Source organism: Anomaloglossus baeobatrachus, chromosome 5 (assembly GCF_048569485.1).
Source record: "Anomaloglossus baeobatrachus isolate aAnoBae1 chromosome 5, aAnoBae1.hap1, whole genome shotgun sequence".
NCBI classification, from domain to species: domain Eukaryota; kingdom Metazoa; phylum Chordata; class Amphibia; order Anura; family Aromobatidae; genus Anomaloglossus; species Anomaloglossus baeobatrachus.
In genome coordinates this window covers 306,717,745-306,738,083 of record NC_134357.1, presented here as the reverse complement: position 1 = coordinate 306,738,083, position 20,339 = coordinate 306,717,745, and the positions used below count along the sequence as shown (strand labels likewise).

The 20,339-nt window shown below is 43.9% G+C and overlaps 1 protein-coding gene across 6 annotated transcripts in view; it reads right to left on the bottom strand.

Moving 5' to 3' along the window:
* CACNA1G (calcium voltage-gated channel subunit alpha1 G) overlaps positions 1 to 20,339 on the bottom strand; it is a 561,987-nt gene that overhangs the window by 61,319 nt on the left and 480,329 nt on the right. For all 6 annotated transcript variants that reach the window (XM_075349676.1, XM_075349674.1, XM_075349672.1 and 3 more), the window contains 2 exons: positions 19,420 to 19,758; positions 13,608 to 13,748 (listed from right to left, as the gene is read on the bottom strand). In XM_075349676.1, coding sequence (XP_075205791.1) covers positions 13,608 to 13,748; positions 19,420 to 19,758 — 480 coding nt within the window. The remainder of the gene's footprint in view (positions 1 to 13,607; positions 13,749 to 19,419; positions 19,759 to 20,339) is intronic.

The window sequence follows — 20,339 nt, the reverse complement described above, 5'->3', positions numbered from 1 at the left end:
GTGCTGAGGACAAGATAAATATCAGAACATAGGAAAGCTGGGTGCTGATAGAGGGATTTCAGGGTGCTGTGGGTGAGAGCCAAGTGTCAGCGTCATTATCCCCTACCCCAAGTGTCGGTGTATGTGGAGGGGGGGGCCCAGGTCTGAACTTTGCACCGGGGCCCATCCAACTCTAGTTACGCCACTGCATACGCGTTCATGTTGCGGGCCTTAAATGGGCATCACACGTGGGTTTTGAGTTACACCCCCACCGGTCACATGACGGATGCTTCTATGTCAACGATGTGATGCCTGCCAAGACTACTACTCTGCATTTTATGGAACTTACAGTTTGTGCATCGGAAACACACTATATATAAAGCATGGCTGTGTAGTCTGTCAGTGGGCAAGAGTGGGCAAGAGTATTTTATGTACTTGATGTGTTTTTTTGGATTGCGCTCTGTGCAGCACGATTACTAAATTACTTCTGCATATGAAAATGCCGTGTTCCGTCCGCCCTTCATCTGCCGGCGTATCAGCCGGACATGGATGATTGCAAACCTATATGTTAGGCCCGGTGATGGTGACACTTTATATGATTCACGTTGTTGGTACATGCGGTTGGGATACGCCCACTTTTTGATCACGTGACATAGTACGAGCCATTTCATTGTATTTCCGGTGCTGTGCCACTGCATGGGGTGTAGACGTCACCGGCACCACGTGCTGTTCACCAATGGTAATTGATTTTAGATTCTACTATGGATTGTAACCATGTGTTGGTAGGCCTGATTGGCCCGGGCTGATAGGAGTCTGATTGGAGACTCACCATTTATAAGGACGTACCTTTTAAACATGAGACCACCCCCGGAAGAAGGATCACAACACCGAAACCTATAGGTCAGGGTTTTTGGGCTCTCACTCCACACATAGGTACTCAGGGTTTGCACTCTTTTTCACCTTGATTTTGTGCTGCATTGTATGTTATCACATTTATAATTAATCTTATTATGAACTTATACAGCTATTGCAGGACACTTTCTGTCCGCTTATCCCAGTATCTGGGCTATCTGTGTTTTTTCACAGGTGTTGCCCAGCTGGGCTCTTTGGCTGATTTTTTTATAGTGTGCTCATATGTGCCTATGTGACATGAGGGCGCCACCTGCTGGCACTCACTATCTAACTTTGTGATTTTAAATTATTGTCTATTGTTATTATATCAATAAAATGTATACATCTTTTTGCAACTAAGTCGTTGTACAGATTTTCCTTTTCTCCACTTATTCTCTGTATATGGCTTCTTCCATATTTCAACTATGGCACGGGACCTTCCGTGTGTTTTGGTATTGTTTATTAATACTCTGCAAGAAGCAGATGACCTTTTCTCTTTCCTGGGTATTCCTGGCAATTTCCTTTTCGAATAATCATCTTATTCCCTCTTGTATTGACAAAGGAAAAAACCTAGATAGGCTACAGTTGACTCCCATGACCCTCAATAGGGGTTTTCCTATTGATTTACAGGAGGTGTAAGAACCTGTGTTATCTTAGATGTCTAGCGTGCTATGTCCTGTCCCACCAAGACATGCTCTGACTGTCCTCATTATATATGTTCTACATGTTCATGCACTGACCGGTGACAGACACTAAAAATCCTCAGCTGATCTCTTTAATCACCTCCAAAAATTATTCCGGTTTACCATTATCTTTGTAATGCACAAGCATAGCCGTATACTTCAGGTACTGATACTATTTCTCTAAATCTTAGGTTGGGCCTGACACAATCTACTTGATCTATATAATGGTGGTCTCCTCCCTTGATCTTCTGATGTAATTTTTATTGAACTTGGAACATAATCTGGGCCCCTCATTTTCTGAGAACCAGAGGCAAAGCATCAAATAATTCTAACACAATATGTGTTAAAATGTGTTCTAGAATTCTCTCATTTCTCCATCGACATCTTCTGCCCTCATCCCATATCCGTTCTACCACTACACACCTTTTTTCCCCTGTCCTCCTCTATATTTTCTAAGCTTAAGCCCAATAAGGTAAAAGTTTATTTATTAAAAATGCATTGTCCCATGTCCGGCTTTTACTCTGGCGCTATCATGTACATTATATGAATTATTGATTAAACGCTTTAATTTTTCTGCAATTTCTGATTTATTCTCTGCAACATTTCTTAGCATTACGTCCCATGATTGTGGATGAGTAATGTTTGTTAATATAAAAAATTTAAAAAGAAATTAGCAGTGATGCAAGACTTCAAAATATAAAGACATTCATTTTGGTCATATTATCCAGTTCATGTTCAAAGTTCATGATAAATATTTTATTGATTATATTCAGCTATATTCTGGCAATAAAAGTCAGTGAATCCTATTGTAAGGGGATGGACAAGTGAGAAGATGCGAACTGTTAATGCCAGAGTGGTTGCAAGAGAACACCGCCATCTGCTGGTCAAAGGCGATACAAATTCAAGTGTGAAGTGCATATTCTCACGGAGAAGATATAGGAGAAAATGCCTGCTCAGGTGACAGCTGTGGCGTAGTTAATAATTATAAAAAGTCCGGGAGAGCTGAGAAGGGGAGAATTCAGCACCTGGACCTGTTGCAGGATGATCGTGTGAGTAGCGGAATTGGCTCTTTTTATGTAGGATGGAGCAAATTGTTGATTTGGCTGGTCCTAACATTTCAGCTATTCGGATGATTCATTTATTCTTTTTTAAGCCCAATGATTGTCCGTTTCTCTTCTATTGAGAGCTTATTTGACCGCATAATGTGGGTTCACAGCATAAGCTTCCAAATGCAAATGCCACACCTGGAATCAGCTCCAGACCTTTAAACTGCTTAATTGATGATAAATTAATGAGAGAATAGTCAATGCAGCCCAATTACTTTTGGTTCCTTGAAAAACAGGGGACTGAATATTAAAAATTTGTAATGCCTAAACCTATACTCAATATAGGATCTGAATAATCTCAAATGAAAGCTGAGAGTCTGCATGTTAACCCCATATTGATTATATAACTATCTTGAATATGTTTTGGTAAACACCTAAAATACTAAAACTTGTGTCACTGTGCAAATATTTCTGGACATAACTAGAAGATAAACACACCTGTTTTATGACTATAATTAGGGTAAACTGGCCAATGTATACCAAAATTCTGTGGCCTTTGTCACTACAGGTGGGAGTGATTTGGCAGTGTGCATTCATCCACCGTTAGGTCGGTATTTTAAATCTTTTTCCCCCTACGTATGTCCTTTTAAAGCGGGCTCACGTGGTGAGCCTGCATGGTTCCCCACACATATCAGCTGAAGGATCGCTCTGAACAGCAGTGTATAGCTGCTTCAAGTCCCCTATGGGGACTAGTAAAAAGAAGAAAAAATGTTAAAAAAGTTTTTAAAAATATGAAAAAATTAAAAAAAACACAAACATTGAAATCATCCCCCTTTTGCCCCATTGAAAATAAAACAATAAAAAACACACATTTTTGGTATCACCGAATTCAGAAATGCCAGACCTATCAAAATATAAAATAAATTAATCTGATCGGTAAAGTGTGTAATGAGAAAAAAAATAAAAAATGGCAAAATTAAGTTTTTTTGGTTACCGCAACATTGCAATAAAATGCAATAACAGACAATCAAAACATCCTATCTACCTAAAAAGGGTATAAATAAAAAGGTTAGCTTAGTTGGGACGCAAAAAAAATCCATCACACAGCTCCAGATCCAAAAATAATGAGAATGCTACGGTTGCAACTCATCCCGCAAACAACAAGCCCTCATATAACTAGATTAAGGGAAAAATAAAAAAAGTTTTGGCTCTTGGAAGAAAAGGGGGAAAAAACGAAAAACGGAAAATCGCCAGGTGGCGAAGTGGTTAAATATGACAGCAGACATTTTTTGCCAATATGTTGACCTTGACATAAACTGTATCAGACTTCTCATGAGTTCCATTTCTATCCCCAACCTTATATTTTCATTTCTCTTCCTTTTCTTTCCTTTAATTCCTTCCATCTCTGTTTATTTTCTATTTCTTATCGCAACATTTTTAGGCCAATTCCTAAGCAATGTATGATGATGTTAGGGAAATGAAGGATGCAGCATGCTGAATTTCTCCTGATGTTCTCCAGGAGATAGGCCGCCTGCAGAGGAGTCTGGTACTGGCTCTATCAAGGAGAACACAGGAGCACGCCTGAGCCAATAGCACTTGGGTTTGGAGGACCCCGGACCCAGGAGAGATAGCCCATCGGCTGGATGATCATTTGGCTGACAGCTATCTAATGAGTTAGAGGGCTTCAGTTTTTTAAAGTTAATTCTATTTTTGTTCTTTCTGGTTATGTATTCCCATTATTGTCAGATTATTTCACTTGTTTTGTCACTTGTGTTTTATTGCAAAATATGTTGAAATCTGACTATTGTTATTTCATCCATATACAGTGGCGTAAGTAGAGTTTGATGGGCCCTGGTGCAAAGTTCAGACCTGGGCCCCCCCCTCTTCACGTACACTGACACTTGGGGTATGGGATAATGACACTGACACTCGGGCTACGGGATAATGATGCTGACACTTGGCTCTTACCCTCAGCACTCAGCTTTCCTATGTTCTGATATCCAGCTTCCCCATGCTCTGCTATACATCTTTCCCTCAGCACCCAGCTTTCCCATATCGGAGTATGGGAAAGCTGGGTGCTGAGAGAAGATGTATAGCAGAGCATGGGAAAGCTGGGTACTGAGGAAAAAAGCCTTTTACCTCAGCACAAAACGTTCCCATCCCCTGCTTGTATCTTTATCCCCCCTTGTATATAGTTCTCCAAATACTATAATGGCCCCCACATAGCCTCCAATATAATATAAAGGGTCCTACAAACGCCCTTCATATATTAGAATGCACCGCCATAGTCCTCCATGTATTATAATGCATTTCCCATAGTTCTCCATGTATTATAATTCACCCCATAGTCCTCCATATATTATACTGCACCACATAGTCCTCCATATATTATACTGCACCCCCATAGTCCTCCATGTATAAATAGCTGTCATAGTCCTCCAATTATTATAATGAATTTCTCATAGTTATCCATAATTCTCCGTATATTATAATTCACCCCAGAGTACTCCATATATTATTCTGCACCACATAGGCCTCTATGTTTTATAATGCACCAACATAGTCCATGTATAAGGTAGGCTCCATAGTTCTCCATATACAGTCATATGAAAAAGTTTGGGCACCCCTATTAATGTTAACCTTTTTTCTTTATAACAATTTGGGTTTTTGCAACAGCTATTTCAGTTTCATATATCTAATAACTGATGGACTGAGTAATATTTCTGGATTGAAATGAGGTTTATTGTACTAACAGAAAATGTGCAATCCGCATTTAAACAAAATTTGACCGGTGCAAAAGTATGGGCACCTCAACATAAACGTGACATTAATATTTTGTAGATCCTCCTTTTGCAAAAATAACAGCCTCTAGTCGCTTCCTGTAGCTTTTAATGAGTTCCTGGATCCTGGATGAAGGTATATTTGACCATTCCTGTTTACAAAACAATTCCAGTTCAGTTAAGTTTAATAGTCGCCGACCATGGACAGCACGCTTCAAAGCATCCCACAGATTTTCAATGATATTTAGGTCTGGGGACTGGGATGGCCATTCCAGAACATTGTAATTGTTCCTCTGCATGAATGCCTGAGTAGATTTGGAGCGGTGTTTTGGATCATTGTCTTGCTGAAATATCCATCCCCTGCGTAACTTCAACTTCGACACTGATTCTTGCACATTATTGTCAAGGATCTGCTGATACTGCGTTGAATCCATGCGACCCTCGACTTTAACAAGATTCCCGGTGCCGGCATTGGCCACACAGCCCCAAATCATGATGGAACCTCCACCAAATTTTACTGTGGGTAGCAAGTGCTTTTCTTGGAATGCTGTGTTTTTTTGCCTCCATGCATAACGCCTTTTTGTATGACCAAACAACTCAATCTTTGTTTCATCAGTCCACAGGACCTTCTTCCAAAATGTAACTGGCTTGTCCAAATGTGCTTTTGCATACCTCAGGCGACTCTGTTTGTGGCATGCTTGCAGAAACGGCTTCTTTCGCATCACTCTCCCATACAGCTTCTCCTTGCGCTGTATTGTTGACCGATGCACATTGACACCATCTGCAGCAAGATGATGCTGCAGGTCTTTGGAGGTGGTCCGTGGATTGTCCTTGACTGTTCTCACCATTCTTCTTCTCTGCCTTTCTTGGCCTGCCACTTCTGGGCTTAACAAGAACTGTACCTGTGTTTTTCCATTTCCTTACTATGTTCCTCACAGTGGAAACTGACAGTTTAAATCTCTGAGACAACTTTTTGTATCCTTCCCCTGAACAACTATGTTGAATAATCTTTGTTTTCAGATCATTCGAGAGTTGTTTTGAGGAGCCCATGATGCCACTCTTCATAGGAGATTCAAATAGGAGAACAACTTGCAAGTGGCCACCTTAAATACCTTTTCTCATGATTGGATACACCTGCCTATGAAGTTCAAAGCTCAATGAGGTTACAAAACCAATTTAGTGCTTCAGTAAGTCAGTAAAAAGTAGTTAGGAGTGTTTAAATGAAGAAATTGATAAGAGTGCCCATACTTTTGCACCGGTCAAATTTTGTTTAAATGCGGATTGCACATTTTCTGTTGGTACAATAAACCTCATTTCAATCCAGAAATATTACTGACTCCATCAGTTATTAGATATATGAAACGGAAATAGCTGTTGCAAAAACCCAAATTCTTCTAAAGAAAAAAGGTTAACATTAATAGGGGTGCCCAAACTTTTTCATATGACTGTATTAAAATGTAGTCCACATAGTCCTATATGTATTATAACGCAACCCCATAAAACTTCATATTGTATTATGCAGCCCCATACTCCTCCATTTATAATGCACCCCTATATTCCATGTATAAGGTGTCCTTCATTTTGTATTAGGCAGCTCCATACTCCTCCATGTATAATTCATCCCTAGTCCATGTATAAGGTGTTTTTCATGTTGTATAATGCAACCCCATAGCCCTGCATGTATAATGCAGCCACCTAGACCTCCATATATATCACACCCCTATAGTCCATATATAAGGTGTCCTTCATGTTTATTATACCATAGACCTCCATATATAATGCAACCCCCCAGGCCTCCATGTATAATAATGCAGCCAGCCTCCCCAGACCTCCATGTATAATAATGCAGCTAGCCTCCTCAGGCCTCCATGTATAATAATGCAGCCAGCCTCCCCAAACCTCCATGTATAATAATGCAGCCCCCCAGTCCTCTGTCCACCATGTACTCACTAATTTATATAAAAAAAAACAGCAACAAGTACTCACCTTTCTCCTTGTTCCCCCGCTGCTCTGTCCTCACCTCTCTCCTCCTTCCACCGCTACTTCGTCCTCACCTCTCCTTGGTCAGCGTCCTCCCATCCTGCGCTCTGTGCTCTCTGCACAGCAGTCGCACAAGAGTGACATCACCGCACAGGTGTGACGCCCCTGATCTAGTCAGGGTGTCACAGGGAACTGCATTTCTTTCTCTTATGGTACAGAACTCACCCTCCATGGTTCTGGGATCCTAACTCTGGTATTGTTCTCCATCAGCAATCAAATCCTAACCACACCTTACACCACACCCTGTCAGGCACACCAGTGGGTGGTCTAGCTGGAAAAGGGCCACCTGCCTAGGGGTCAGGCAGACTGGTGGGAGGGAGGAAGTCAGAACAGTAGTAACCCTTAGAGACTGAGGAGCTGAGGGAGTTGTAGCTCCCTGGGAGACTTTTGGTTAGGTCGCAGACGGTGGTCGGAGACCCAGTCGCAGGGTATTGGAGAAGGTTGCCCAGACTTAGTTTGGAAGAATAGTCAGCATCGGAAAGTCCAGTAACCGGACCGGTACCAAGCACGGCGGGGTACAGGAACCTAGATCAGGGAGTAGCTTCACCCAACCTGATAATTCACCTGTGGAGGATAGTCTCTTTATGAACTTTCCCCAAGAGCTCAGAGATCAAAGGCACCAACACAACGAGGGGGATAGGGCTTTCCAGCTGATGCGGCCTACAGAAATCCCAAGTGTCAGCCATCGAGAGCACAGCTCCCCTATCTAAATATAGGGAGCGGGACCCTGACAGCTTCAGGCCAAGGGGTCACTCCGAAACATCTATCTGATGGACTGGAGGCAGGCTCCAGAACACCAGACAACACCTGCGAGGACGGATTCCTGGACGAGCTCCCCAGAGTGGCAGTGGCACCCAGAGACTTGCTTTACTTCTGTGTCAGAGTCTACTTAATGGTTGCACCAACATCCACACAGCCTGAGTGAGTACACTGCTGCCCCTGCATTCTGCCTGCCCCACAGCCCGCACCACGCCATCCTCACACCTATCCTCTAGAGTCCCGGGGTCTCCCCTACCCGTGGAGGGAACATCATCTGGCTGCCCTGTCCGATCTCCCCCGGGTACTCCAATCGGCAGTGGTGGTACCCCCCTTACCGTGAACCACGGGTGGCGTCACGAACTCTCCCTTGTAAATATTCCCCCTTTACACTTCGAAGTGGCCGCAAGCCCCTGAGTCCAGAGACCCTTGAGCCGCAGCAACCCTGGATTTGAGCAGTTCGACTGCTGCAGGGGCGGTACACAGGCACAGGGAGAGAATGATGATGCATAGAGCGTCGCCGGCCGCTCTGTGCTTCATCATTGCTGTGTGTGATGGGGGGGAGGGGGGGCCCTGTGCCACTGACACCGGACAGGGGGGCCCGGTGTCAGCGGCGGAGGCGGCACCGGGTCATATAGCGGCCACGTGGTCTCACTGAAAGGAACTGGCTGCTGATCTGCCGGGTGGCCGCAGGCCCCTAACCTGCCGGGCCTTGTCGCAGTGGCGAACCCAGCGACCGAGGTAGTTACACCCATGTCCATATGCAATGTACTTTTACGTATTTCTTAATCAGAAATCAAAAATACTTTGATGACAAGTGAAAAAAGTAGTATCGACTGAATGCCATAAAATGTTAACCAATGCTCTCCAATAGCTGACACCAAACAGCTCACCAAAATGAAGGAAGTGTTCAGCAATCCGTTTGGCAAAAAAGTTGTGCAAACACAACTTTTTTGTCCATTTTGAAAAATTTATTTTTGCAGGATCCGTTTTTTTAACATGGGAGTCTATTGAAAAAGATCCGGTAATGGCTATCTTCCATTTGAAACTGATCCAGTAAGCAAAAGACAGATCCTTAACTAATGAAATAAAAATGGATGGCTAAATAGCAATCAGTTAACGGATCCATTTTCCATTAACTCCCATGTTAAAAAAACCCGAAATCTTGCAAAAAACAAGTTTTTCAAAAGGGACAAAAAAGTTGTATTTCCACAACTTTTTTGCAAATCAATGGCAACTGGATCTGTTTTAGGCCTCTTTCACATGTTTGTGAAAAACCACGCACGTTTTTCACGGACGTGTCAGAGGTGCGTTTTACCCTCCGTGAGCCGTGTTTATGACCTATGTGTGTTCTCCGTGTGTTATCCGTGATGACACACGGAGAACGGAAACTTTCTGCTCACCTGTCCCTGGCGTCGCTGTCCGTGGTGCTGATCTTCGGTCTCCAGTCCTGCCGACTCCCCGCTGCTGCAGCTTCCGGCCGCAGTGAAGTGAATATTCAATGAGAATAATAATCAGAGGGGGTAGGAAGCAAGTGACAGCAGCGGCAGAGACAGGAGGGCTGGAGAAGGTGAGTAAAGTTTTTTTTAATTTTCTCAAACACGTGTGTTTTCTCCGGCGTGTGTCACACGGAACACCTCCGTGTGGTCTGTTTGCGTTCTGTGTGACACCTGTGATGCCGGAGAAAAACAGACATGTTGACGTGTGGAGCACACGGACACACGTATGCTCCACACGTAAACACGGTCCATGGCAGAACACGCACGTGAGCGCAGACCCATAGATTTTAATGGGTCTACGTGTGCCCATGTCTCCGGTACGTGAGGAAAAGAACCAAACACGTACCGGAGACAAGGACGTGTGACAGAGGCTTTAAAGGAATCTGTCACCACTTTGACCTTTTTAAACTGTTAATATAGGCATACAGGTTATAGAATGCTGTAAAAAGCCATACCTGTCTGCCTCATATCAGATGCCTGGTTGTGGATAAATCATCTTTTATCACTTTATGTAAATGAGCTCTTCCAGGCTATGGGGCGGATGCTGCCTGGAAGATAACTCCACTTACAGAGATTATTTTAAATAAAAGGGTCATTACCAGTGTGATGTGTAATGGCCGCTCCCTGCTCTCATTGCAGAGAGTGTGTGATTATAACTGACACTTCTGCAGGTGTCTCTCAGCTTCAGCCTCCATCTCACAGGCAGACAGTGTTTTGTTGCAATAAAGCTACTTTCACACTTGCGTTGAACGGTATCCATTGCATTGCGTTGTGTGACGGATGCAACGGATGCGTTGCTTATAATGGCACAAGGGATGCAACGGATGCAACGGATGCTGCAAAACAACGGAAAGATTTTTTTATTTATTTTTGTTTTCTTCTTTACAGTTTTATTGGCAGCAGACTATTGTGAACGATCAGCTGATCACCCGGCTGCCGGGCGCTCAGCTGATCGCTCTCAATAGCCAGCTGTCGGGCGCTCAGCTGAGCGCTCTCACATGCTGGTGGCCGGGCGCTCAGCTGAGAGCTCTCAATAGCCGGCGGCCGGGGGTGCTCAGCTGAGAGCTCTCACATGCCGGCGGCGCTCAGCTGAGAGCTCTCACATGCCGGCGGCCGAGGGCGCTCAGCTGAGAGCTCTCACATGCCGGCGGCCGGGGGCGCACAGCTGAACGTTCGGCCACCAAGAAACAAAATAAAGTTTCTGTGATTTAAAAAAAAAAAAAAAAATGAGCATGCGCAGTGAAAAATAAAGGTTTCCGCCGCTCAAAAAAACGTTACGTGCTGCGTTCATTCTGCTCGACACAGCGTCAAAATAACGACGCTGCGTCGTCCAGCGGATGCAACGCTGACACTTGCGTTACAGTGCGTCGTCCATACAAGTCTATGGAGAGTAGCGCCATGCGTTAACGGACTGCGCTATTCTCCATAGTGACGGACTGCGCTGAAGGCAAGTGTGAAAGTACCCTAAAGCAGAGCTCAGTGTGCTGCAAAAAATGTTTTTTCAAGAAGTCAATATTAATTTCTCCTGTTCTGCGTCAGTTACTTGTCTCACACTGGTAGTGCCACTTTTATTTAAGATAAGCTCTGAAGGCGAAGTTATCTTGCAGGCAGCATCCGCCCCATAGCCTGGAAGAGCTCATTGATATTAAGTGATAAAAGATGACTTTTCCACAACAAGACATCTGATATGAGACATACAGGTAGGACATTTTTTAGAATTCTATAACCTGGATGCCCAAATGAATAGGTTAGATAGGTCAAAGTGGTGACAGATTCCCTAAAAGGGTGATTACTGGACATGTGAACCTAGCCTAAAAGGGGATTTACTTGCCTCACCTTGCATCCTTGCAGTAAATGTGAGTCAAATGATACAGATTTGTTAATATGGGCCTGTGTACCCATGTCAGGGCTGCCAATAGCAATTTCTAAAGCATATACAGTATGTGATACAGTACTGGAACATTTAGGCTACATAGAGATGTGTCTTGTTAACAGTAGTTCTCTAACAAGTCGTGCAATTTTTCTGCCACTTGCTAAATAATAAGCGAGGTCGCAAGTAAGTCGCACGCAAATTCCATGTCACATACGACTTGCATTGAAGTCTATGATAAGTATGTTTTGTGCAACGTTTGACCAGCAACAGATATTCCAACACATTTGGAAACATACGTGACTCTGTGTCGTAGTCGGAATATGTGTCACGTCATAATGCAACTGTGATGAACTACTACTAGGTGTCGCCAGAAGCAACTAGTGACGGGGAAGCCAAACAAACTGGAGGTCAGGAGCCAGGAGGTTACGTATGGAACACAGTGATGAAGCAAAGCCGAGGTCAGACACCAGGAAGGTACGTAAGGTACACTGGGGAAAAGTGGAGAAGAGGTCAGGATATAAGATGGAGGTCAGGAGTCAGTGAACAACGTCAGAGTCAGGGACATGGAAGGAGAGGGGTAACAATAGATAGGAGGACAAGATCAAAGCACAAACGGGAGCCAGAGCACTTATTGCAGGCAGGAACTTCGACTGGCGGCGTTCCAGGTGAGGTTGCTCCCTAATGAAGCAGAGCAATCACCCGGAATGAGGCACCTGGAGAGAGGATCCTCTCAACACCAGCACAGGAACCAAGGAGGGGAAACCACCCATCCACTGGCGCAAAATACAAAACAGAACACTGGCTCTACTGGAGAGCAGAGCACTACGGATCAGAACTATGACAGCAACACTATACGAATACATTACAATGTTTCCAAGTCTCACTGTGATTTCACAGTTGTGCCATACATGTCACCATGTAGCCCTATCCTTAAAAAATAAAGTTGCAACAATTATCTTAAGCATAGATAATATATGAATTTGGTTTCTGTAAGGCCTTAAAGGGATTTTCATGTCTATGCTCGCTTCAGCCAATCAATAAGCTCAGTGGCTCTATCCGAGTTGATGGCATGTGCTGCTCAGAGTCGCTGAACTCAATTATTGGCTGCAGTTCTGTCTAAATCATGTCAGTATTGCAGACAATCCCCGGCATTGGAAGCAGTGGAGGGGACTCAACCCTAGATTTGGAGAGGTTATTGTCTGCAGCACTGACGTCACGTCTACAGTACTGCAACCAATCAGTGAGCTCATCGGCTCTGTCCGAATTTATGGCATATGATGCTCAGAGGCGCTGAGCTCAATTAATGGCTGCAGTGCTGTTCATGTCATATCAGCGCTGCAGACAATAAATGACACTGAGAGCAGCATCGGAGACTGTGCTAGACCTGGGGTGGGGAGAAAAGCTCAGCTTGTCTATGAAAATAAACTACAGCCATAGAACGGGGATTTCTAAAATCCAGAAAACCCTTTTCAGTAAAACCACACCAAAATCGTTATGCAAATATAACCCAATTATTTTTTACTCTATCGTATATGTGTGGACACTGAATTCTGCACTGGAGGTACTATTTAGGTTTGTATTTGTTTTCTATGCCAACCAGTCTATGTTTTTAAAAACTTCACATCTGAATATTATTCCTGAGTATTCCTAGATAGTATATGCTGCCCTCCAAGTCCTCTGTCTTTAGAGATGATAATGCTTATGAATGCACAGCACTACCCTCGATCATGGACAGTGGATAACAAGATGATGTGGATCCAGCAATGAAACCTCCTGTTCTCAGCTTAAGATCATTAGACAAACAAAAAAAGTTCATTAGGGACTAATTTTTAATCCCTAGTGCTATAGCTGGCTGAAAAAAAACCCAAGTTTTATTTTTTTATAGACTTGAGTATGAGCAATCGGTCCTGCTCTTTTCCTGTACGCATTCATTTAGTTGCTAATCAATGGTAGATACAGTAGTAGAGCAGACTGAGCGTAATATGCATAGGACTGACATTATGAGGATGATAATACAATGTTGTGTTGCAAATAAAAAGCTTGTTATAGCTGACACTAACCTGTTTCTCAGAAGAGCCTTTGTCGTAAGGAGGCAAAGCATAGTGATGGCATACTGAACCGGATAGGTTGTCCATCAGTTTCATCTCACCCTCTAACGACCCCTGGATTAGCAATGATATAGTATCAAACATATGTCTTTCCTGTAAATAAAAAAAAATAGTTAGGTCTTCCATCATAGTTTATGATATGTATTCTAAAATAAAGCATAGGAAAATAATGCAAAGCGAACTTATCCCATAGGAAATGCAACCCATACTACAGGCGGAATGTTCTACAGCCATAGGAGCAGTTCAGATTGATGTATAGCTTTGTGAGAAAATATTCTGTATAAGTTGTCATTTTTTTTTATAGTTACTCCTATTCATTCTGTGCTTAGGAGTCCAGTAGCGGGCCTACTTACAAATTGATAGTGATCTGTATGTACACTTATACAAGAAAGGATGTCTATTAATAAGACTGCCCACTGTACAGCAACATATTTTAATAGAAATTATACTAAATGTTTTTCCATAAAACTATATAATAAAGAAGTCATCCACTAGCCTAACTCATTTCATTTTTTATTCATCAATTGTGCTATTATGTGCCACTAAATGCATCCATACTCTTATAATAGTAATATAACCCTTTTATCATGCAGATAGCATCACTTGGTGTCTGCAGCTGCAGCTCTGATGTTTACATCCATCCCTTCCTTTTCTCAGGCTTACCGTGTGCTATTACTACAAGGTCCACCATGCATTGCAGTAGCCTGTGATCCAGCACTTAGCTCACCCTCTCCCTTATCCACCCTGTGCTGCTGAAGATATTGGGAGTTACAAAGTGTCAGAGAAGTCCAGGGTAGGTACCAGCCCTGCCACTGTTTGTTATGCAAATTTCAGCACTTTTCAGCTGTCCATGTCAGTGATTGGATTACCTAAATCCTTTGCTTTTTAATTGCAGATCACAGCACTTCACTATGTGTCAGCCCCTGCTGTTACTACTGATTGAAACTGTCCTCTCAGCTCACAGAGGCAGAATTGTGATTCACTTCAAAACATCCACACCCATTATCAGGAGCCCAATGACAAATTCTTTTAATTTTGTCTGATTTCTGTGCCAGAAAAGGACATATCAGACATAATACAGGAGGTGGAAGAATCTGCAAACAATCCAGTCCTATGTGATCCCTGCTGAGATGCGCTCATAGAAGCTATACATTCAATACAAAAATATTACAATAGGTATTATTTAGAAGAACTATGATATATGGCAAGGGGGGGGGGGGGAGTATTGGAAAATCCCTAGAAGTAGCAGCCTAGATCACATTTTATCAGGTTGCCTTTCAGAAGGTGAGCACAATGAAATGCTTTAATATTGGATAAAGGAATACACCCTGTTGGCACCGTCTGCTTCTTGCTTGACCTCTGGTCTCTAGTATAAGGGAAAGCTTCAGTGAAAATTATATTATCCCATGTATGTTGTCTCCTGTAATTATGTTACTGCTGTCTCTTGTGATTTTCTGAATAATAACGTTACAGGCAGAAGGAGCCTGTTGGTTAGTAACTAACAACCCAGGAATGTTCTTGGTGGCAACTGCAAATTTTCCTATTATTTAAAGCACCACTCCAGTGGTTATTTTTCATAGCTGGAGTGTTGCTTTAAATCGAAGTCCACTGCCCCCAGTCTTATACTCCTCCGACATCTTCACAATTTTTCGGAGTCGTTTCGGTTCGGTTTCGGCGCCATCCTGTGACCGTGACTTTTGACTTCAACGGAAGTCAGAAGTTATGTTACAAAACTGTCAATACAAATCGAATAAAGCCAGAATGAGATCAGAACGAGGCTTTCATAGACTTGTATTGCGTTAAGACACAAATGCTGAATACAAGTCTATGAGAGCAAGAATGAAGCTCTCATAGACTTGTATTGCATTGTGACTTCCAGATTGCTGCAAGAAACACTGGAGCTGCTGGCAAGTCACAAACTCTAAAAGACTGACCAGAGCAACGTGGCTAACAGATGGAAGACGCTGGAGTGTGAGTATAAGCATTGGGGCAAAGGACTTTGATTTAAAGCACCACTCCAAGCACTGAAATAAAAAGAAATTTAGCACCCCTTAACCCATCAGGGCACTACAAAGTACTGCATCCAGCCAAAGATGCAGGGCCTACCCCCAGGGACCTGGAAGACCAGTGTCGGTAACAGCAAAACACATTATAATCCTCCATCCTCACAGAGTGGTGACAGACTAGAAATGGACTCAATGGATGGCCACCCAGGGGTGGAGCCGATCCAGTCCACTAGACAACGACCAGGTGGCAGGGGACAACAGTTAGAGAGTTGGAGTCAGTAAGTGGAAGTGAATGGAGATGGACGTGACTGCTCTGACATGGGAGTGTAATGGAGACCTGTTGGCCCAGGCATGTGGTTGCCGGGGGAGTACGGCGAAGTACTCCTGGAACCATAGCACTGACGGGGCACAAAGCCCTAGGTCAGGCAAATGCTTCAAGCAGACCTGATAAAAATCTGCACAGTGAGGGGACCATCCAGGACCTCACTGTCCCTAGAAGTCCGGGGGCACCAGCAGTAAAGGGAGAGCCAGGGACCGGAGCCGAATACCGTCCCTACAGGGTTCACACTGCTGCTATATGGACCAGAGACTGAGAGATAAACAGGAAGGGACCCCGAGATGCTCTAAGCCACCGGGACACACCTATTTGAGAAAGGTGCAGGGGAAACAAGCCACTAGGTCACCAACTGGCACTGGGACTAAGGGGATCAGAGGTGAATACTAGCCTTCCTCTTGGTACCAGTTACCATCAACTGTGAGTAAAGAGAACCAGTTAAACAGTAAACCCTCATGTGGACTACCTTACTTTCCGCGCCTAACACCATCACCTAACCCCCTGGGGCCCCGGCCATACTTGCAGAGGGCCCAACATCCAGGTTGCCATCACATCAGCCCCAGCGGAGAGACTGTGCAGTGGCGGTTCCATCACCATAACCGCTACCCGGAAGTTGGGTCACGACATAAACTCTATTGAACATTCCCTTGTATATAACCCTTTTTAAAAGTGCTCCCCAGGGTCACGGAACCGGGCAACAGCCACCCAGTGACACATCCCAGTAGTACACTGCCCGGGGCCGAGTACCCCATAGCCCTGGGCGACACAGATTTTCTTGGTGTCACGAACAGGATTGGACTAGACCCGTTCAAACAGGTGATGTGTGCCTTATGGACTGGTTTTGTGACTTGTGCAACTGTTGCCATTTTGTGTGAAAAAGTAACTGCGCCATCACTGTGGAGAAAAGTGCGCGAACACAAGCTCCGCCCCCTGGGAGTGTGCAACATGTAATATGAAACTGGAAGCAGGGAGACTGGAAACTCTGCGGCAGAATGCTTCCAGACTCACCAGGAGAATGTCAGCTTCAAGTGACCAGGGGAACAAACCAGGTCGCTCCGGGGCCTGGACGACAGACAGGCTAGAGGCGGAGGTCCAGTGGCTGTGCTGGACGATGCAGACACAGCAGATTCGGCAAATTGCAGAATAGCGGATGGAGATGATGAAGGAGGTGGCCGCCATACGGGCCTACGAGCACCGGGGACCGATGGCAGAGACGGCATCAGGACTCTCCCAGACTGTTGTAACCCGACTGCTGGAGCAATTTGTTGGCCAGACTGTACCGCCACCTGACCCGGCCAGACCAGACCAGGCCGCACAGCCTTACCCAGCCGAGAAGGACCAGTACACAGAAAGAGACACACACAAAAAGAGAGTGGTTGTTGTTCCGGAGATGGTCGATGCTGTGCACAACCTCATAATGGAGAATCTACGAATTTCAGCTAAAGCAATAGCAGACATCATGGGAATTTCCCGTGAACGTGTTTGTGTCATTATCCATGAACATTTGGACATGAGGAAGCTATCTGCAAAGTGGGTCCCCAAATGTTTGACAACGGATCAGAGAAGCATGTGAGTGAAATCTTCCCGGTCCATTTGTCAGCGTTTCCGGATTGATAAGAATTACCTAGATTGACTGGTCACTATGGATGAAACCTGGATTTATTTGTATGACCCTGGAAACAAGGAGAAGTAAAAAAAGTGGAGGCACAGTGGTTCTTCTCGTCCAAAGAAGTTCAGGGTGCAAAAATCAGCCACTAAGGTGATGATGTCTGTGTTCTGGGATAAGGAGGGCATCCTGCTAGTGGACTACCTTTTAAAGGGTTCCACCCTCAATGCAAGGTATTACATTGAACTTTTGGACCAATTGAAGGCAGCTCTGAAGGCCAAAAGGCGCGGCAAGCTGTCCAAAGGAATCTTGTTCCTGCAAAACACTGCCTCCGTTCCCACTGCCCAAGCGACCACGGCAAAACTGGCAGAGCTGGGCTTCCAGCTGGTTGTCCACCCAACTTATTCACCAGATCTAGCTCCCTCCAACTATCATCTGTTTCCAAATCTGAAGAAACACCTCAAGGGTACCAAATTTCACACCATTTCTGATGCCATGGCTGCTACGGATGCCTGGTCTTTATTTTTGCTAGGCTTACAGAACTTGCAATACAGATGTAAGAAGTGTGTTGACATCAGTGGGGAGTATGTGGAATAAATGTAAAGGTTCATCATTCTATCTTGTTTCATTCTGGGTAAAGCCAAAGACTTATCAGCAACCCCTCGTAGTTAATTACTATCCTGGGCAATGCCGGCTAATGCAGCTAGTATTCTATATATAAAAATAGTGGACGCTTCTATGTGGAAGCTGACAGAAAAATGCTTAAAAGAAATGAAAAAAGAGTGGACATATACACAGCAAGTTGTTTGGATATTGTGGTGCATATTTTCACTCTTTTTGATGTTTAAATGTTTTTTTCAGGTGGGCTCCAGGTGAAATTTGACTGAAAAAGAGACCATATTTCTTCTAAGATAAAAGTTGAAAGTGTGACATACAGGTAAAAAAGAACATTGTTGTAATCTACTCATCTTCAGTGCAATGTATGCAAATGTATGTTTCAGTTGTGCAACTTCCTTCCATTGGCAGCACAAAGAAGGATACGGAAGGATCCCCTGGATGCCATACTACCGTGTTTCCCCGAAAATAAGACAGTGTCTTATATTAATTGTTGCTCCCAAAGATGCGCTAGGTCTTATTTTCAGGGGATGTCTTATTTTTCCATGAAGAAGAATTCATATTTATTGTTGAACAAAAAAATGAACATTTTTATATACTGTACAGTAGTTTTCATTACAAACCAGCATAAACAGACAAACTGTGAATCCTATCAAGAATTTCTTGTTACTGCCATTATTTCCATGTACAACATGCTTGGTGTTCTGTTCGGCGGGCATGCTTCCAAAGAAAATCTTTGCAAGGTCTTACTTTCAGGGGAGGCCTTATATTTCGCAATTCAGCAAAACCTCTACTAGGTCTTATTTTTATGGGATGTCTTATTTTAGGGGAAACAGGGTATACAGGAGGACCGTACAGAAGGACCCCCTGGATGCCATACTATACAGGAGGACCGTACAGAAGAACCTTCTGGCTACCATACTATACAGAATGACCATATAGAAGGACCTTCTGGCTGCCATAATATACAGAATGACCATACAAAAGGACCCCCTGTCTGCCATTCTATACAGAAAGACCCTACAGAAGGACCCCCTGGCTGCCATATTATACAGAAAGACCCTACAGAAGGACCTGCTGGTTGCCATACTATACAGAAGGACCATACAGAAGGACCCGCTGGCTGCCATACAATATGAGAATACTGTCATCATTCCTGCAACTTTTTCCTCTGCAGCAAATTACTTGAGCATAAATTCTTACCATGGGATGTACTAAGGACTGAGAGTCAACTTTATCTTTTACAGAATTCATGTATCCGTAAGGACTATCCTGAGTGTAGCTGAGGTCTCTTGCAGCCCATAAGAAATTATCATTATCTGGATTTTGAATGTTCTGAATTTGAAATTCTAACTCCATTTCCGCCTCAAGTTCAGCCTCCTCTTTGGCTTCTTTGTTGCTTTCTTCTAGGTGTTTCATCAGCACAGCAATAACCACATTGACTAAGACAAACTGAGCTGTCAGCACAAAGGAGACAAAGTAGATTGGAGAGATGACAGTGTTGTAACAGGTAGACTCCTCGTTGCAATCACGCAGTGTGTCCTAATGAAAGAAATGACATTAATGTTATATTCAACACTAGTAAATACTGTACATTCTCCTATCTTGTTATAGACTATAGATACTTTTAGGAATTTCTATTCTACTCAATATCCTCAGACAGAAAAGTTCTGGAATGTAACAAACACGCAATCATTTTTATTGCAAGATGTGTATATATACACATGACTACAAACAAAAGAGGTATCTCTGTTTAGCGATGAGTAAGTTATGTTCTATGACTCTATCTTAAATAATGCACAAAGGCGGGCTTTGCACGTTGCGACATCGCAAGCCGATGCTGCGATGTCGCACGCGATAGTCCCCGCCCCCGTCGCAGGTACGATATCTTGTGATAGCTGGCGTAGCGAAAATTATCGCGACACCAGCTTCACATGCACTCACCTGCCCTGCGACCGTCGCTCTGGCCGGCGACCCGCCTCCTTCCTAAGGGGGCGGGTCGTGCGACGTCATAGCGACGTGACACGGCAGGCGGCCAATAGCGGCGGAGATGAGCAGGATGTAAACATCCCGCCCACCTTCTTCCTTCCGTATAGCCGCCGACGGCAGGTAAGGAGATGTTC